We start from the raw sequence: 18,045 nt of genomic DNA, 5'->3' as shown, positions 1-18,045 counted from the left end.
TATTATTAGGTCCCCAAACTCAGTGATAAATAAGATAACCCCTGCTTTCAAGGTGAGCATAGACAAAATAGAAAAAAAAAAAAAAAAAAGAAAGTCAAAATTTTATTAGAAGTTAAAGCATTGCATGGGGTCCTTTGGGAGCACCAAGGAAGGAAACTTGCTATGTGTGAGATGCCCAGCTGGGTGACTTCTGTCCATTCAATGTGGACAGAAGCATATGTTTCAGCCTGGCAAAGCAGGGTCAAGGGCATTCTGTGGGCCAAGAGCCTTGGGACAGCATGGAGTATGCTGAAGACAGCTAAGAGTTTGGTGCTGCGGATGGTGACGATGTGGGCAGGGAGGCCGATGTGGCAGCAAGGGTCAAGGCTGGCTGGGCCTTGGGGGGCTGGCACTCTGGCCCGTCCGTGATATGGGGCCACAACACGTTTTAAGCAGGCAAGTGATGCACAGTCATATCACTGTGTCTATGTGGGGGATGATGTGCCGAGGAAGAGGACGGTGACAGCACAGCAGAGGGACTGTGCCAGGAACCACAGCATAGGAGAACATGCCAGGAAGTGGGAGGATGAGGGGGGATGAGCGAGAGAGAAAGAGCCCCAGCACTTTGGCTCCAGTGCTGGAGGAGCTCAAATTTGAAATCTGGGAGCTGACCTCAGTGGCACCAGAGTGGCTGAGTCATTAGCATGACAAGTGCTGCTTGTGGACACAGGAGCTCCCTTACAGACTTCCCGCAGGGACATTCAAGGCCAGGGCCGCATTAGCCCCTCCAGCTTGCTGGCTCTGCTCTCTAGCCCTTTATTCCAGATCATTAAGAGCAGCACAGCCCTCAGGGAGGCTCTGTTTAAAGTAAGAAGCAAGGACATTTAATTGCCTTGGCTAGACACCCTGCTTGAGTCCCCTCCCCCCTCCCCCGCCACACCCCCTGCCCACTCAGGACCCCAGACCCTCCCACAACAGCTTCATCATCTCACAGCATGTGTCTTCAAACATAATCAGAACCCGATCCAAGGCCCTCCTCAAATTATGGCTCTGATCTTGACTTCCCAAAGAGAGCGGGAATTATTGCTTGGCTCCAAGAGATGTTCAAATCCCCAGGGTCATAAACCCTTTCAGGTTCTGTTTCAAGACCTCTGCTGGGGATTTTCACAGGTTTGCACCTTGATGTTATGTGGTGGTCACTCTGCTGGTTCCAAAAAGGGGGCCCTCCTGCCAGGACGTAGAGTATGTACGACTTCAGCTCCTGCCACTTACCCTGGGGGTTCTCAGGCCTTAAATGGCATCTTTGATTTTTCTCCTGACAGAGTATCCAAGTACAGGAGAAGTAGGGGGACCAGAGCTGGGCGAGGAGAATCACACATGCTGAGGGACAGAGGGGCTGCATGGCCGTGGTGCGGGACCTGGGGCGAGAAGGATCCACCAGGACCCACACTTCCATCCTGGCTGCCCAGTTTAGGCACCTGCCCCTTTCGTGCCTCCCTCTCCCGCTCCATGCATAATTCTGTGCTATTCTGTGCTACATCAAACTTGCTGCCGTCCAGCGAGGGCGTGGCCCGGGCCCCCACCACTGTGCTGACACCCACCGTGCCCGCATCTCCTGCATCCACGCTTCAGCAGCTCCACGATGTGGTCTCATTAATTTTATCTTTCAGATCAGGACACAGGGACTCAGGATGGTTAACTGACCTCTCACGTAGCTGAGAGAAGTCATGTAGCCGAGAAGCGGCAACCCTGGAGCCTGAACGTGTCAGGGGGTCAAGGGTTTGAAATCATTTTTCCCAAAAAAGGTAGGGGACTGGGTCATACCACTCAGTCTCCCACAGGAGAAGCTCCTGGACACCAACAAACCCATTTCTTCTTGAAACAAGCCCATGCCTTCTTTTTTTTTTAAAGATTTTATTTATTTATTTGACAGAGAGAGATCACAAGTAGGCAGAGAGGCAGGCAGAGAGAGAGAGAGAGGGAAGCAGGCTCCCCGCTGAGCAGAGAGCCCGATGCGGGACTTGATCCCAGGACCCTGAGATCATGACCTGAGCTGAGGGCAGTGGCTTAACCAACTGAGCCACCCAGGCGCCCCAAGCCCATGCCTTCTTGAAGGCAGCCTGGAGCCATGGTTAAGTTCTTTGGAGGACTGGATGAGGACTGGGTGGGACAGCTCACGATGAAGCCTGAGCACGCAGGTGAATTTGTGCCCTCCATGAGCTGTTTACCACTGCGGAGGCCTGACTGGCCAGTGCCCCGGTCTGGTTGGGCAGTGTCTTCTGGTTGGGGGAGGGGTGGTCCCTGCAGCACATGGGTTTACACATTTTGCACACTAACCCTGCACCACAGAGCCGGACCGTCACTCACCCGCTCACGGTACACATACTGAGCAGTTCTTGGAGCCGGACTCTGTGCTAGGAAAGAGATTCGCCTGCCAACAGAAGCGACCTAGTTTGTTTGACTGATGCTTATGGCCGAAAGCAGAGTCATAATACACAAATAAAATGACAGGATGTGAAACAGACTCGATGTTCTAAAAGACACTAAGAGCTGAGACCTTGTCAGATAGAGTGGTCGGGGACAGCGTCTCTGAGAGGAGGGTGATGTGTGAGTTGACACTTGGACAGGGGGAATCAGCCTGGTAAGGCCAAAGGGAGAGGGGCAAGGAGCACAGGCCAGGGAGAGGGAACAGGATACGCAAAAGGTTTGGCGAATTTGAGGAGCTGGTTGGAGGCACGAGTCAGGGAGGGGAAAGTGGGAAGAGGTGAGGTCAGAGAGATGGGCAGGGACTAGAACATGTCCTGCCTTGGAGGCCATAGTAAAGAGTCTGGGTTTTATTTTAGGTGCACTGGGAGTCCACTGAGGTAAAGTTTTAGGCAGGGGGCAGAGGTGATCTGACATACGTGTTAAAGAAGATCACGGTGGCTAGAGAATGTACCACAGGAAGGTCACAGAGGAGACAATGAGCCCAGTTGGGAGACCACAGTGGGAGCTCAATGAGAGATAAGGGCAGCCTGGACCCATGTGGGGGAGGGGTGGTGGGAAGAGAGAGAGAGAGAGAAGGAAGCAGAGGGATTTGAGGATCCTTTGGAGGGACTATGCCCAAGACTTGCCCATGGATGGGATGGAAAAGGAGAGGGAACATAAACTTTCAGGAAGACTTATTAATCATCTTTAAGATAATGTTAATCAATATATAGCAAACAGCTGCTACAGTATACGTCAGGCTCTGCAAAGCCAGGGAATGCCAAGAATAAGATATTCTTCCGGCTCCTCTCTTAATTTAGCAGGAGAAAGCACACTCCGTGTACCGTATATTTTTTTAAGTAGGCTTTATGCCCAACATGGGGCTCGAACTCATGACCGTAAGATCAAGAGTTGTATGCTCTAATGACTCAGCCTGCCAAGAGCCCCAAAGGAGACCACATTTCAAAGGCACGTTATGTGCTAGAGGTGAGGGGGAGACCCTGAATGGGTGAGACACCCCCAGAGGACCCTGTTGGGGTAATGGGAGGAGGGAATAGGGGAGGGAGGCTTCCCAGGGGAGGCTGGAGCCAGTCTTAGAGCACAAGTGGAGGCAGGTTACTTTTTTGGGGGGGGGGGGTGAGTAGAAGAGACAGAGATGGGGAAGGGCAGAGAGAAAGGGAGAAAGAGAATCTTAAACACTCTCCATGCCCAGTGCAGAGCCCCATGAAGGGCTCAGCTCACAACCCTGAGATCATAACCTGAGGTGAAATCAAAAGACAGATGTTTAGCCAACTGAGCCACGAGGTACCCCTGAAGGTTACTCCTGATTATTCTGAGAGAGAGCTGGATTCTTGGACTAATTGTGGTTGGCACACCCCCACACCCAGCCCCCCTTTAGAGAAAGGCATCATGACATCTTGGAATATTGGCTTTGAAGTCACATAGACCTGGGTTGGAATTCAAGACTGCCTGTGTGCTCCTGGGCAAGTGGCTTCGACTCAATGATCCAGAGTCCTCATCTGTGAAATGGGGATAACTCCTGTCCTATTGGATCCTTTGGGGCATTAAAACAAATTCAGAAACCATCTGAGAGAATGCCTGGAATGTAGTAGGTGCTCAGTGAGTGGGAGCTGTGGCTGCTCATGAGACTTAGAGCACAGATGACAAAGAGCCACAGGTCCTGGGCAGCCTCCTGAGGAACTTCCATCACAGGGATTCCCAGAGCTCTTGTGAGCTCCTTCCACACTGACTGACTATGGAGAAATGGATCCATTCTCCCCACAGGAACTCCTATGGGACAAGGCAGAGGGTGCCCGGAGTCCCCATCTGCCCCCACAGTGCTCAGCCAGCCAAACCAGCTCTGGCCGACTGGAGGACACCCAAAGGGCCTCCTGTGTTCACCTCTAGTGCACCAGAGCACCCAGTACAAGGCAACACCACAGACCCCTTCCCAATCCAGAAGCTCTGTGGTTCTGCGGGACGTCTTCCTCAGCTGCCTGCTCATGGCTGACCCACAATGCACATTAAGACCGCCCAAAGTGGCAGCCAGAGAGGACAGGTGTTTTTTTTTTTTTTTTAAGCCTTGTGCTGCCACTGGTAGGGCTGTGAGTCCCTGTCCCCAAATCTCAGGGTAAGCTGAAGAAGAGGCAGGGGTCTGAGCCCACCGAGCCATGCAACCACCTCATTTCCCTCAGCCCCTTTCATCTCTGCCACACAACCTTGCCACATCCCTCAAAATGTCAGAGCCTCCCTTCAGATCTCATTTCAAGCAATTTTACAGAGCCGAACATCACAGATGAATGAGGGAGATAAATCAAAGTGCACAGTGGATGAGAGGAAACAAGAGGGCTGTGGCAGAGCAGACAAAGTTGACCTCGTCTTCCTGTGATACTGAGACACAGCAAAGCCACGGGGGTCTGTGGTCGAGGCCACACCCAGGGGAGGGTGGTTGAAGGCAGACCCCAAAGGTCTGTGTGTGATCAGTGGGACAAAGGTCACTCTGAAGACTCTGCTGGAGGTTCCGATACTGAAGTAGTTAAATGTTCTCCTGAGGAAAATCACATCCCTAGGGCTTCAGATGTTCTTAAGTTCCTCCTAAATAAGAGAGAAAGTTCCCTCATCAAGAGCAGAGCCTGATATGGCGCTGAGCTATACTCCGCGCATTCGCTCCTCTCCCTGAGCCTCTGGAGGGGGAGGGGAGACCCAGAAGTTGTCACCTTTGCAAATACCTAGACCAGAGCTAGGCACCAAGAAGAGGCCCAGCAATTACTCATGTAGCTTCAAGTGATGTTCACCTTCTGGAGAACCTTCTGGAGGGCTGGAAAGCAAGCCTTTGAACAGAAGAGGAGGCAGACACAATGACTGAAAGTAAAGGATTTGTGCCCAGAGATACTGGAGTGCAAATCCTAACTCTGCCCCATATAGCACCATGCCTATGGCGAAGGAATGTCACTTTTTGGAGCCTGTTCCCTTTGATGTCAAATCCACAGTTTTCTTGTATGAACCCCCACCAAGTGCCGTCCGGCTCTCCACGATGCTGGTGTACCTCGTGAAGCCTGCCAGCTATGAGAAATCACAGCACAGGGAAGTCCCTTTAAGTCCATGACACCACCTGTTCCCAAGGCTGATCACCCCACTCTAGAAGGCAGCTCCCACTCTCTGTTGATTTAGGGAACAAGACGCATCCAAGTCTAATTAAATCCTAAGTCAAAACACCCACCCAAATAAATACAATTCACTTAGTCACTTGGGATTTTATCTCCATGAAAATAAAACTGCAGTTCCATAAGCTTCAACTCCTAATATAATTTTGGTGAAGCTCCAAGTTAGAGCAAAATTCATTGCAATGTAGGACAGCAGAATTCTTCTTCCAGAGCATCAGAAAGGTCCACAGCCCTGAGACTCTCATCCACAGCTCTGTCCACCCCGTACTCCCCCTCTGGAAGGTTTCATTCTGGTCCTTCAACCTTGGGCGTTCCTCCAGACCCACCATCAGCAACAGCTACCCTCCTCTCCCCCTCCTCTAAGTGTGTGGCAGTTTTAGAACAGGCTTAGCTTTGAAGTTTAGTGAGGACAGAGGCCCTTTCTCTCCTCTGAAAGAGGTTGGCTAGCAGAAGTGGGGCCCTTTCAGTCCACTGGATCTGCACACCCCAGAGGCCTTGGGCAAGAACCACACTCTTCATTGACGCACTGTTGTGCAATGACACCTGTCATCATGATGATCAGAGATGAAAATTTCCTGGGCTCCCTGCCTGTGTAGATGCATACAGTGACGAGTCATTTTGTGAACCCTGCCCTTCGAGTGATAAAAAACGAACAATGACTCATAAGAGCTTGGGGACTTAGAATCAGCCGGTCTAAGTGCACACGAAGAACTGGGGGTAGGTAGAAGCATCTTGCCCAAGATGTTCAGCGGTGGCCGAGCCAGATCTAGGACAAGGTCAAGGTCTCCTGGTTCCTACTGCACTCCTTCCATTCCTGCCTGGGCTCCCGTCATCATCATCACCAAAGAGATAATATGCTCTCGTTGGAGTTGCTTTCTCAATTTCATCCTTTCCAAACACACCGAGATGACCCTGTTCCCGAAAGCCTGGAGGACAGAGTGGTCACTGGGCCACTAACAATCTCCCTGGCTTTGGTCTCCTCTGGTGAAGGGGAAGTGGGAAGTTCTAAGTGGTGACTCTGAAGGTCTCCTTCCCCGCAGCTTTGCTCTGTAAGTTCTATCCAGCATGGACCAGCTTGGGAGAGGTGGGTCTGGAGAAAAGATATTCACATGCAAGGTAACCTGGCATAAAAACCCTGGGCTGGCACAGCTGTCCAGCATGACCAGTCTAAAGGTGACAACTGTAACCAGAGACACTTGGCAGACCAATGGAAGGGCTGCCTTATCCACGGGGCTTCTGTAAATCAGCTGCTGCATTTTAGTAACAGAAGTCAAGGCTAGGTTGCTCTTCTAAAGACCAAGGACATTAAAGGAAACAAAAAGAAAATCTCAAACAGATGATGAGATAAGCAGGCCTCTTGCGACACTTAGGTAATGTTTTGGGGGGATCTTCCAAATCATCACCAGCAGGAAAAGAAACCTCCCGCATTTTATTATAACAAGTTTAGGAAGACCTTCAGCCCCCATGGCTACTCCTGGTCCTTCTGGCTCCATACCACATGGTGACAGTCTCTGCAGCACTAGGCACCGTGAGTTATGATGGCTTCTTTGGCTTCTCACCCCTCTAGTTGATATTGATAGCAAGCTTCTTGAGAGCAGGGAGCAGGGACTATGTCCTACTCCTCTTTGGCTGCATGGTAGGTGCTTGGTAAATATTATATAATCATCAGCATTTTCCATCAGCTGTCACATATCAAAACACAGTCCAAATACTTTGTTGAAATGCAGCTGAGTACTCGCTTCGGCAGCACATATACTAAAACTGGAAACGCAAATGACTGATAGCATTGGTTACGATACCTTAAGCAACTCAGTTTTCATAGTCCCCATCTGCTCATTCTTCCCAACCCAGAGGAGCTACTGAAAGCTATCAGTCCTACTGGGTGCCGAAGGGCCTGGCAATGCATAGGTAGGTATAAATATATGACAAACTACATGATACAGGACTGCTTAAATAATGGGGAGGAGATGGCATAAAGCTAGGTCTATCACTTGCGTGTAATTAAACGATGATAGTCACTAGTACAGTTCACCATATATTTTCTCTTCTTATAAGCACATGGTAGAATTCTATTTCTAGTCACCTTTGAATTCAAGCATAGCCATGTGACATCTTTTGGCCAACAACAGATCGGTGGAAGTTATATGGGCCATTTCCGGGCAGAAGCTTTAAGAGATAGTACGTGGCTCACCACACTCTGCTTCTCTTAGCCATGGTTTGCCAGTGCTTTAAATAGCTGGTGTGCTGGTACTCGGGTTCCTAGAGTGACAATGATGTAGAACATAGATTCCTACTGAGCTACAATGGCCAGACAGCGAGGGTGGGTGTTTGGGGGGTTGTTTGTTACACAGTATAAACAATCTTATGCTGACTAATGCAAAGACTTGCCCAAGTACCTGGATTAAAACACATGATGCCATTTTCCACTGCAGGGGACAGATGCAGTCAGATTCTGACTTAGCATTGGGGCCTAAGCTTTAGGGTGCTGAGACAGTAAGCACAGAAAAAGGTGCCCTATTTTGGTTTTTCTTTTTGACCTCCCATTCTTGCTTTCATATTGCTAGATGTCTTCTCACACTTGGAACAAACATCAAATATACAATTACCTGTAAACAGCTACTGAAAAGGCACCGGTTTTGGGAAATGTGCTTTGGGGGAGTGGCTGTGCTCTCCACATACACACATACCCTCTCTCTCTCTCTCTATCTCACACACACACACACACACACACACACACACACAGACAGCTGTACTTCTATTGTGGTGTAACCTGGAACACAGTTACAAAGTTGGGCAATGCCGGGAGACTCTCATGTGGCCACTACCCCCTCCCCTCTCTTTTTTTAAGTGGAAACATTGCATGCATGTGAAATGATACTCCCCAGACCATTCATTCTCTTCTCTGTACAACCCCTCTGGGAGAATTCCTTTGTGGCTTAAACTGCAGATGGTTTCCTTCCTGTCAGCATCCCCCTCCTGTTCAGCACAGGTGGCCCCCTGCCCACCCATTCCACAAGCAGCAGCTCTTCCTTAAAAAGGAAGCAAGTGGTACCAGCAGCAAAGAGGCCTCTGGGAAAAGCCCATGCAGTAATTATCACCCTGTTACCGCGGAAAGAGAGATTTGCCTCTAAGGCTCCTTTTATGAGCTTTAAGATGAATGGAACTCTCACCCTCTCCCACTCTGTCTCTCTCTTTGCTGTCCATAAGCAGAGGAAGAGGGGGAGAGGGAGGATCATGGATGCGGGACGCTGTGCTAGAGGCATCTTCTTGTCCCCAAAAGAGGAGTATAATGCAGAACTAAGAAAATGCTCCAGGGCACTGGTTGGTTTAATGGGCACTTAAGAAGGGAAGGGAAGGACAGTGAGAGAGGAAAGATGGGAGACAGAGAAAGAGATGGAGGGGAGGGAGAGATCCACTGGTCAACTCAAACAAGAAAAGATCAAGGCAGAATAGTCTGGGGAAAGTCAGAAGGGAGGGGGAAAACAAGACAAAGTTCATTTCACTTAGGCTTGTCCTGTGTGGTTGAGCAGAATCGGATGCTCAAGGGGGTGCCTGGATAGCTCAGTGGGTTGAGCATCTGCCTTTGGCTCGGGTCATGGTACAGGGTCCTGGGATCGAGCCCTACATCAGGCTCCCTGCTCATTAGGGAGTCTCCTTTCCCTCTCCCTCTTCCTGCCGCTCCCTCTGCTTGTGCTCTCTCTGTCAAATAAATAAATGAAATCGTAAAAAGAAAATAAAAAAGAGTTGGACGCTCAACCCACTGAGCCATCCAGGTGCCCCATGTGCTTGCATTTTTCGTGACGAGGGGCTCATTTAAAGAGAAGACAGGAGGATAAGGGCTCGGAGGCAGGGAAATGTAAGTCTCTGAACCAAGGGCTCCCTAAAGTGGTAGTTGTATCTGGGAGGGTCTGGCAGGCCCGGATTTCAGTTCCAGTGTAGACACCTGCCAGCTGTATATGTAACCTGCTACGTATTTACTGACCTGACCCTCTCAGGGCACCATGGCTGTATCTATGAAACCAGGATGCTACCTCCTCTCAAAGGGTCAGGGTTAGGAGAAAACGACATCATATCGGTCAGGTGCTTGGCACAGTTCCTCACCTACAACGATCCGTTGGGAAATGGTGACTACCACTGTTTTTGTTATTTTCTGGCCTGTATTAGTTGTCTATCGCTGCTGTAACAAATTATTATAAACACGGGAGCAAAAACAACACAAATGGACTATCAGGTCTGTGAGGCAGAAATCCAAACTCAGTCTCATGGACTGAAAGCAGGGTGTTGGCAGGACCGCCCTCACTCCGCGGTTCTGGAGCAGGGTCTGTCCCCTTGCACGGTCCCCTTTAGACAGGCCACAGGCACTCTTTGGCTGGGGCCCCTCCCTCCATCTTCAGGGCCAGAGGGCAAGGGGTGTCCTTGTGGCTCAGTGCTCTGCCTGCTCTCCCGCCCACCTCTTCTACTTTGAAGACCAGTAATCACACTGGCCCTCCAGGATAATCCAGGCTAATCTCTCTATCTAAACACTGACTGATAAGCAACTGTGATTCCTACCCCCCACCCTGTGGTGTAACATACCCCCGGGTTCTGGGGATTAGGCTGTGGACACTGTGGGACCATTACCCTGTCTGCCCGGGGCTTGGAAGGGAGGGCAAGGGAGTGGTTCCCATTTGTGCCTCCTCTCACCTGCATACCTCAGCAGGGGCTGTGTCTAAGGCACACCTGGGCTGGGGACCTACTACCTGGTAAGGGCTCCCATCAATGTTGTTTGCTGCTAGGGATCTTGGGTCTGGATTCAACTCTTCCCTGAAGGTCAGGCCTGAATCGGTGAATACACAGCGGGATGCCAGGAGGCTGCCTCCATCCACACAAATCCCAAAGCCCGGCAGTGCCCTGGGCCTTGGACATCTTGTGACATTCCTGGTGAGGAGGAGGACTGGGCCCGGCAGGCTGGTGAAATACCAGCTGCATAGTTATATCAACACACCATGGGACTCTTAATTCAAGCTGAACCTGGGACAGCTCTGGGCCCAAGGTCAGGGCCCCAGCCAGGGACTTGGGTAAAGCTTGTAGGATGACTGTGAATCCTCATTTTCCAAATGTAATCTCAATACCGAAAACATTCAGAGCTTGGAGGGCAATGAAAACCCCGTAACAAGAAGGAACAGAAACAGTTTCTTTTTCCTGCTTGGTTTCTTGGCATGGCATCAGAGGGCCACTGTCATTTGGTTCAGGTCTCAGGCTGACGTTTCACCGCACAGCAATCACTCTGCACTATTTTTACCACCACTTCAGTTAATAGGAGCCACTGGAGGTCAATAAATATTCTAATGGTGTAGAAGAAAGTAACCGAGTCATTTCCAAAGCCCTCCTCCCGACCTGATTTCTGTCCTTGCGTGCACCATCAGTGACACTTGTGTGACCAGGGGACACCATTTAGAAGTAACCTCGAACTGCATATCCAGGATGCCAGCGAGGGTCCTCAGCATTAGGGCTATGCTGCCCAGGTCACAGACAGCGTCCTGGAAATGGAAGCTTTCCCAGAGCTGAGCTCTACGCTTTGAAAGCACTCAGCTCTTGGGAGTTCAAGAACTTTTGATGGGTCCTGAGCGGACAGCATGCAGGAACTGGCAGGAGTTTCAGCAAACCATCTGAGGGTCTGCGAGGCCGGCCTCCTAGCTCCCCGGGGCCTATTTCTTCCTCCTCCCAGGCTGCCAACTCAGGGCCTTCCATGCTGAACCTCTCTGTATTTGCCTGTTATCTGGGGCCTGCGACTTGGAACAAGCCACCTCCATTTGTCCCTTTTGATCCTGCCCCCTCTGCCGGCTGGCCACTGATGACTATCAGGTAAAAACTGGAGCCCAGGAGTGGCAACCCTGAAGAGTGACAGCAGATCAAAGGCAGACTTGGCACTGTGGATTTACTACCCTCCCTTCTTACTTCTCAGACACTGTCTGGTGACATACAGGACTCACGGACCGACAGGGTCCCTATCGCCCAGGCTCTGAAGGTACATATTCCTATCAGTTCCTTTTAATAGCCCTGAAGATACCCCAGCCACATCCTGCTGCAAACAGCCACGCTCCATCTGGTAGGTCAGCGTCCTTCTGGGCCTCCCCCTGGAAGAGCTCTAGCTCCCAAGCTGTGCCCGCTGAGGTTAATGATTTTCCTGTGGGCGCCGTGAGGTGATCTGCCCTTCCTACACTCCCCTTCTCTCGGCTGACGTCTCATCAGGCCCTCAGTACTTTTCCTATTTCCTTCGTAGCCCTCATGTCGTCTGCAGCCTATGCGTGAATCGTTAAGGACTGGGCTGTCTATTTCATAAAGAACCTCCTAGAACTATCTCAGCTCTGGGACCTTCTTTCTTCAGCTTAAAAGGGAAGAATTCTGGAAAGGTGCTGCGTTTTTTGTATTTTTTTTTTTTACTTGTCTAATTTCAGTAATTTAAAGAACACGTTTCTCATTATAGGGACAAGAATAGGATTGCCTTGTCTGAAGCCATTTGCATACTACCTTCTAAAAAAATACCTGGACACCATCTATGGCATTCTCCTTTGATATTTCACATTAAATTGTCTCATGCCAATGCTATTCTTTACCCGAAACAATATTTTTAAAATCTTGGGTTTGATGTACTAGCTATACATTTTTTAAAATGCTACAATTAAAATGTAAAATAAATATTTCCCTGTCTGCTATCTAAAATTACTTCCTATACCACTAATATTAGCCTCCCTCTTCGGGAAATACTCATCTAGAATACAGTTTTTGGAAAAGATTTGCATGAAGAACTTTATAGCCACAAATCTACTACAATTTCAACTTTGCCAAAGATGAAGCATTTCTATGGTCTATTTATAATAACTTCAGAGATGAATAAAATTTAACATATTCTAGAAAAATGTAAAATATCTCTCTGCCTACAGGTTAAAACTTATATGAAATAGGAGATTTATAGGCATTTTTAGATCCTATTTTTAAAAAGAAAATAAAAGCCACCTGAATTCTAGCTTTAAAAGCTGGTGAGTATGGGACACTTGGGTGGCTCAGTTGTTAAGCGTCTGCCTTTGGCTCAGGTCATGATCCCAGGGTTCTGTGATCGAGCCCTATCCCTGGCTCTCTGCTTGGTGGAGAGCCTGCTTCTCCCTCTCCCTCTGCCTGCCACTCCCCCTGCTTGTGCTCTCTGCCAAATAAATAAATAAATAAATAAAATCTTTAAAAAACAAAACTGGTCAGTTATCCTTTCAGTCTGAAATGATCACATCTGAGCATTCCAGTCTGGGGAGAGCCAGAAGACACCACTGTCCAGGTAGTCCCATCAGAGAGGCTGAGCTGGACAACATAACAAACAGTATCCATCTCTCCAGCCCCCACCCTCAATCCTCCACCTCCAAACGCAGGAACAAGCCCAGCTGTGATCTATAATTCCATTAACCCTGCAATGAAGCATTAAATTAAACTGCCTCGCACAGATTCTTCTTCGGCTGCAAGGGAAAATGTACCTTGTAAAGCCTGAATTTCATGCTGATAGATTTACTAAGCAGCGACATGTTTACAGGAGAATACAAATTAGCAAAATCACTAGGCAAATTGTTGAAATCTCCAGTGGGGGTGATACAACAACGGACTTTCTCCCTGATAATGTTTCCTCTAAAGAGTTTAGTTACAGAGCACCCCATCCTTAGAAAGAGCAGTTCTCTGGGGTGCATGGGTGGCTGAGCTGCTTAAGTGTCCGTCTCTCGGGTCATGATCTCAGGGTTATGAGATCGAGCCCCGTGCTGGACTCCTTGCTGGGGGTGGAGCCTCCTTGAGGTTCTCTCCCTCCCTCTCCTTCTGCCCCCCCCTCCCTCTCTAAAAATAAATAAATTTTTTTAAAAGGGCAGTATTAAAAAAAAAAAAAGCCAGAGCAGTTCTTAAGTGGTTCACCGTTCTGTGGAATTTTCAAACCAATCCTTTTAAATGAACCAATTCCAGGAAGAAGGCTGGCTTGAGCTGGCATGGTGGCGATGGGCCTTTGTCATCTCCTGGCATAAATCACCACCCTGGACACTGCGGACTCTAAGAAGGGCATATTCAAGTCCGTGGCAGAGCCCGGGCCAGATCCCAAGTTTCTGACAACTGATTCAGTGTTCTCTACACCAACACAGCTTCTTGGCCTTCCTGGAGAGACGATGAAGATTCCTCTTGAGCAAATTTCATTCTTGGGGGGATGCCCTAGTTCTCTTAAGCCAGAGAGCCAGAGACATCACTTAGCTCTTTGCAAAAAGTATATGCAGCTAAGAGAACAGCAAGAAGCTGGGTTTGTGCTGCAAATATGCGGATTTCTGGCACAAGAAAATTAGCACCCCCAAAATGTTTGGTGGCCTCAAGCACACACATCTAAATTCCATTTTCGGTCTCATTAGCACACATGGGGAAAGAGGTCAAGTATGCCAGCAAAATCCTTCAATGGTCAGACCACTAAAGGGTACTGAAATCTAGAAACACTGCACAGCAGAGCTGGAAGAGGTCCTGGAAATCATATAGTTCGAACCCTGCTTTAATGGATTGCTCAAGGTCATAGACTCTATGTGCCAGAGTCAGGGTTACTAAACAGCCCTCTATACGATAATGTTCTCTGAAGCTCTTGTCTTCTCTGACAGGGGCTGGGCAAGGGTTAGCCTTTCGGCATCTCAGCATGCGCAGTAGAAACGACATCCCCAAGCCTTGCGTCCCAGGGTCAGGCCGCAGGAGACCCGAAGTGAAGCCTGCTCACCAAGGCCAGGAGCAGCTCCCTTGGGCACCCGGGCCCTCTGTGCATCACCAGGGACTGTGTTCCAAGGTACCATACCTAGAAAGCCAGCTGACAGAGGAAGTAAAGTGGATCCCTGGGGCCTGAGCAGCCGACAAAGTTGCAGTAGCAGCACAAAATAACGACCCAAACTCCCTGAGCCCAAACTCCCTCTCTTTTTGCTGTCAGAAGCACCACCCTAACCAGGAGCAGGACTCCAGAATCTTCCACAGTGCTCTCCTACCTGCTGCACCAGCTTCCAAACCCGGGCACGGCTTCAAGGCCTCCTGACCCCTGCATGGGTCACAGTGGTGGCCGTCTGCTCTCAATATCACACCCTCACTTCTCAGGCCACTCTAGAAGGATCTCTGCCCCTGGTCAGTCCCACGCGGAGCAGACTTACCTGTCAGCATCGCCGAGGCCCAGGGACGTATTTCTTTGCAGGGTCTCCCGCACCACTGCCATGCCATCGGGCAGCCGATTCAGGCGACGAGTGTAGAGGCCAAGTCCGCCATCGGTCATGTACCTGCAACAGGACCAGAGGATGATGCAGGTATATGGTCAAGAGTAATTCGTGCACAACCTTGTTCATATCCAGGAGCCCTGCATGGCCACCCCATGCTCTAAGGGGGAAGGAACTGAGGCTTTCCCGAGGCTCTATCTCTGATCACAGCCCAGGGATAGCTCTGCTGTTGATTCAACCCAAATGATCACCCACTTGCTGGCAAAAATAGAACTCGGCTTAATTAATCCAAACTCACAGGAATCTATGGAGCAGAAGGGAACTAGTGAACAACATTAACTGTCAGATGTATTCATGACATTCTTTTAATCTGGCAATTATACAAGCAGGTTTCTTACCTAAGTAACGGGAGTGGAGCTGACAATCATTAGCAAAGCATAGGAAAAAATATGACAGAAGAGTGCAATGGAAAAAGTGGGCAAGCATTTAAAAGAGGGAGAAAGAAAAGACAGAGGACAGATGGGCCACCTTTGTCATCACCAGCAAGTTGCTTCTCTGGGTCCTGGGTCTTTCTTTCATCTGAACTATGGGACTATTACAGCCTTCCTGCCTCCCCAAGGCACACATGAGAATTCGCCAGGTAAGGCGTATGAAGGTGCTCTGCCATTTCTGTAAGACCAGAAACTGGAAGACGTTATTAGGGGTGTCATTATCTTGAAGTGTCTACAATCGTGAATGTCACCTTTGATAGCGACGTCTTAGAGGGTTGTCACAAAACTCTCCAACACTTAGACTAATTTACTCTTCCAGATTTCTTAGTGAGTCCACAAAGCTATCTTCTGATGGAGTCAGTGTTGTCAGGGGAGGGGGTGTACCCCTGGAACTTCTTCTGTAAAGACAGACATCTGCTACCCAGACCAGTTCCCGAGAGCTTGGCCGCCGGCAGGAGGTAGTTCAGGTACAAAGCAGCTTTGACTCATCTGCCCTGCCTCCTTCCCAGCATCCCATAAGGGAGACTGCTTGTACCATCGCTCCCACCTTCAGAGGAGGACAGGAAGGCAAGATAGAAGTTGGGCAGAGCAAGAAACCAAACTTGGGCCTCTTGAATTCCCACATGGGCCCCATCAGATAGACCTGCAAGGTGTCTGAAAATGTAGGGGTCTTACATTTCAAATGAAATGACATTTATTAAGAAGACCAAGAAGGGGTGATTTTCCTGAAACAGTCCACGGACCTGCATCACACAGAGTTTCACTGCATTTAGTATTTTAGCTTTAGAATACATGAAGTAGATTTTTGAGGGTTGTCAGTTCTGGACTTTCTTCTACATCGAGTTTGGGTCCTTTCTGGGATATATTCTTAGAAACATGGAGTTACGGGATGCTGGGGAGGTTGTCCACGGCCAGTAAGTTTCAGTTAGGGGCAGGGAAGATCTCACTGGCACATCTGGGGTAAGAACTGTCCGTATGCATCAGAAGAATTCTCCTTTAGGTCAGCTTCCAGGACACTAGATCTAAGTGAAACTTCTCTGATGTCCCTCCCACCCATCTTTAATGGCATTGATGGTCACAGGCAATGCAGTGCCAACCTGGTATGAAGTCTGTTGGAGTAGTCAAACCAATTGCTTGTGGTTGTACCAACAACACGGCAACAGATTAGACTGAATTTTCCACTCCACTGTGTCATACAAAAAAACAAACCAAACATTGTCAAAATACTAAAAATCACTGCATTATAGACTGTAAAAGGATGAATTTTTATGAATTGTATCTCAATTTGAAAAAAAAAATTACAGCTATCGTTTAAGAATTATTTGTGTAACTACCTTTTAGTGCTTATCTCCTACACTATCCAATAAGTTCCTTGAGGACAGGGACTATTTGTACTTTGTTGAACTCTATATCCCATGTGCCTAACACATACTTAGCGCTCACGACAAATTGTTTTTACTGCATGAAGACCAAAGACACAGCCATAGGATGGAGTTTAGCAAAAACCTTTTGGGAGGACACCAATTACAGGTTTGCTTTCCTCTTTTTATTTTATTTTATTTTTAAAAAGATTTTATTTTTTGGGTAATCACTACACACAACATGGGGGTCAAACTCACAACCTCAAGATAAAGAGTCATATCTCCCACTTGAATGAGCCAGCCAGATGCCCCTTCCTCTTAAAAACAAACAACAATTCTTTTTTTCTTTTGAAAGTTTATTATTATTATTATTATTTTTTGGTAATCTCTACCTCCAGTGTGGGGCTCCAACTCACAACCCTGAGATCAAGAGTTGCATGTACCACCTACTGAGCTAGCCAGGAGTTCTGCATTTTCCTTCCTCTTAAATGTCAGCAAACATCTAAGATATATGGAAAGGCAAACTGAACTGTTTATCTGCTAGTCTACCCATCCACCGGTCCATCTAACCACTCATCCTCTCAGTGTAACCTAGGGTCCAGGGGTAATCTCCGTGTACACATCCTCTAGCCAGCACCAGGAGGGGGAAAAAAAAAAAAAACCACAAAAAACTCGCCTACATCAAAACACAGTAACTTTGCTAGAGACTAGACTTTCTGGCTTAAATGTCCTTTCAAGGAGAATTCAGGGGAAGCTCTTCAGAACACAATGTGCTGCACCATTAAACAAGGCAGTTAATTTTGATTTTAGTAAAACCCACCCAGCCATGTCAACTGATACTTTTCAATGGCGGGGATCTTGCCAAAGGACAAACAAATCCATTTTAGCATTCATCTCCCCGCTGGATTTTTACTGCTGGTGAAACAACACACAACAGTGGGGCGATCACACGCACCCAGGCGTGCAGACGAGGCCCCTGTGTTCACAGCCTCGGCTCTCTGCAGAGGCATGGGCAGGACCCGGCGAGCGGTCTGCAGACGAACGCAGAGATGCGGCTCAGCATCCAACCGGCTAACACCTGAGCATGCTGTGGCTCTGTCAAAAATGGTGGTGGCAGGGCCCTGAAGATATGTGTCTGGGTATGTTACCGAGGCCTGTCAGGTGCTGCTGGGAATTCGGGTTTTGTTCAGGCCCAGAGGAGGGGAAGGGCAAGATGAATCAGATCCCCTGCCTTTGCAAATGCACAGAGAGCTAAAGAGCAGTGGAGTTGAATGCAACTGATCTGTGACCCAGCTTGGCTGCAAATCTATTTCATTCACCCTGTGTGAGAGTGGTGGGGGAGGGGATTGGGGAA

The 18,045-nt window shown here is 48.8% G+C and overlaps 1 protein-coding gene across 8 annotated transcripts in view; it reads right to left on the bottom strand.

Annotated features, from left to right (window-relative positions):
* Positions 1-18,045, bottom strand: part of NAV2 (neuron navigator 2) — a 395,626-nt gene that overhangs the window by 111,839 nt on the left and 265,742 nt on the right. For all 8 annotated transcript variants that reach the window (XM_059138147.1, XM_059138166.1, XM_059138198.1 and 5 more), the window contains one exon: positions 14,780-14,902. In XM_059138147.1, the coding sequence (XP_058994130.1) occupies positions 14,780-14,902 (123 nt within the window). The remainder of the gene's footprint in view (positions 1-14,779; positions 14,903-18,045) is intronic.

The sequence above is a fragment of the Mustela lutreola genome, chromosome 1, assembly GCF_030435805.1.
Source record: "Mustela lutreola isolate mMusLut2 chromosome 1, mMusLut2.pri, whole genome shotgun sequence".
NCBI lineage: Eukaryota > Metazoa > Chordata > Mammalia > Carnivora > Mustelidae > Mustela > Mustela lutreola.
The sequence above is the reverse complement of the archived record's forward strand: the minus strand, read 5'-3'. Positions and strand labels throughout refer to the sequence as shown.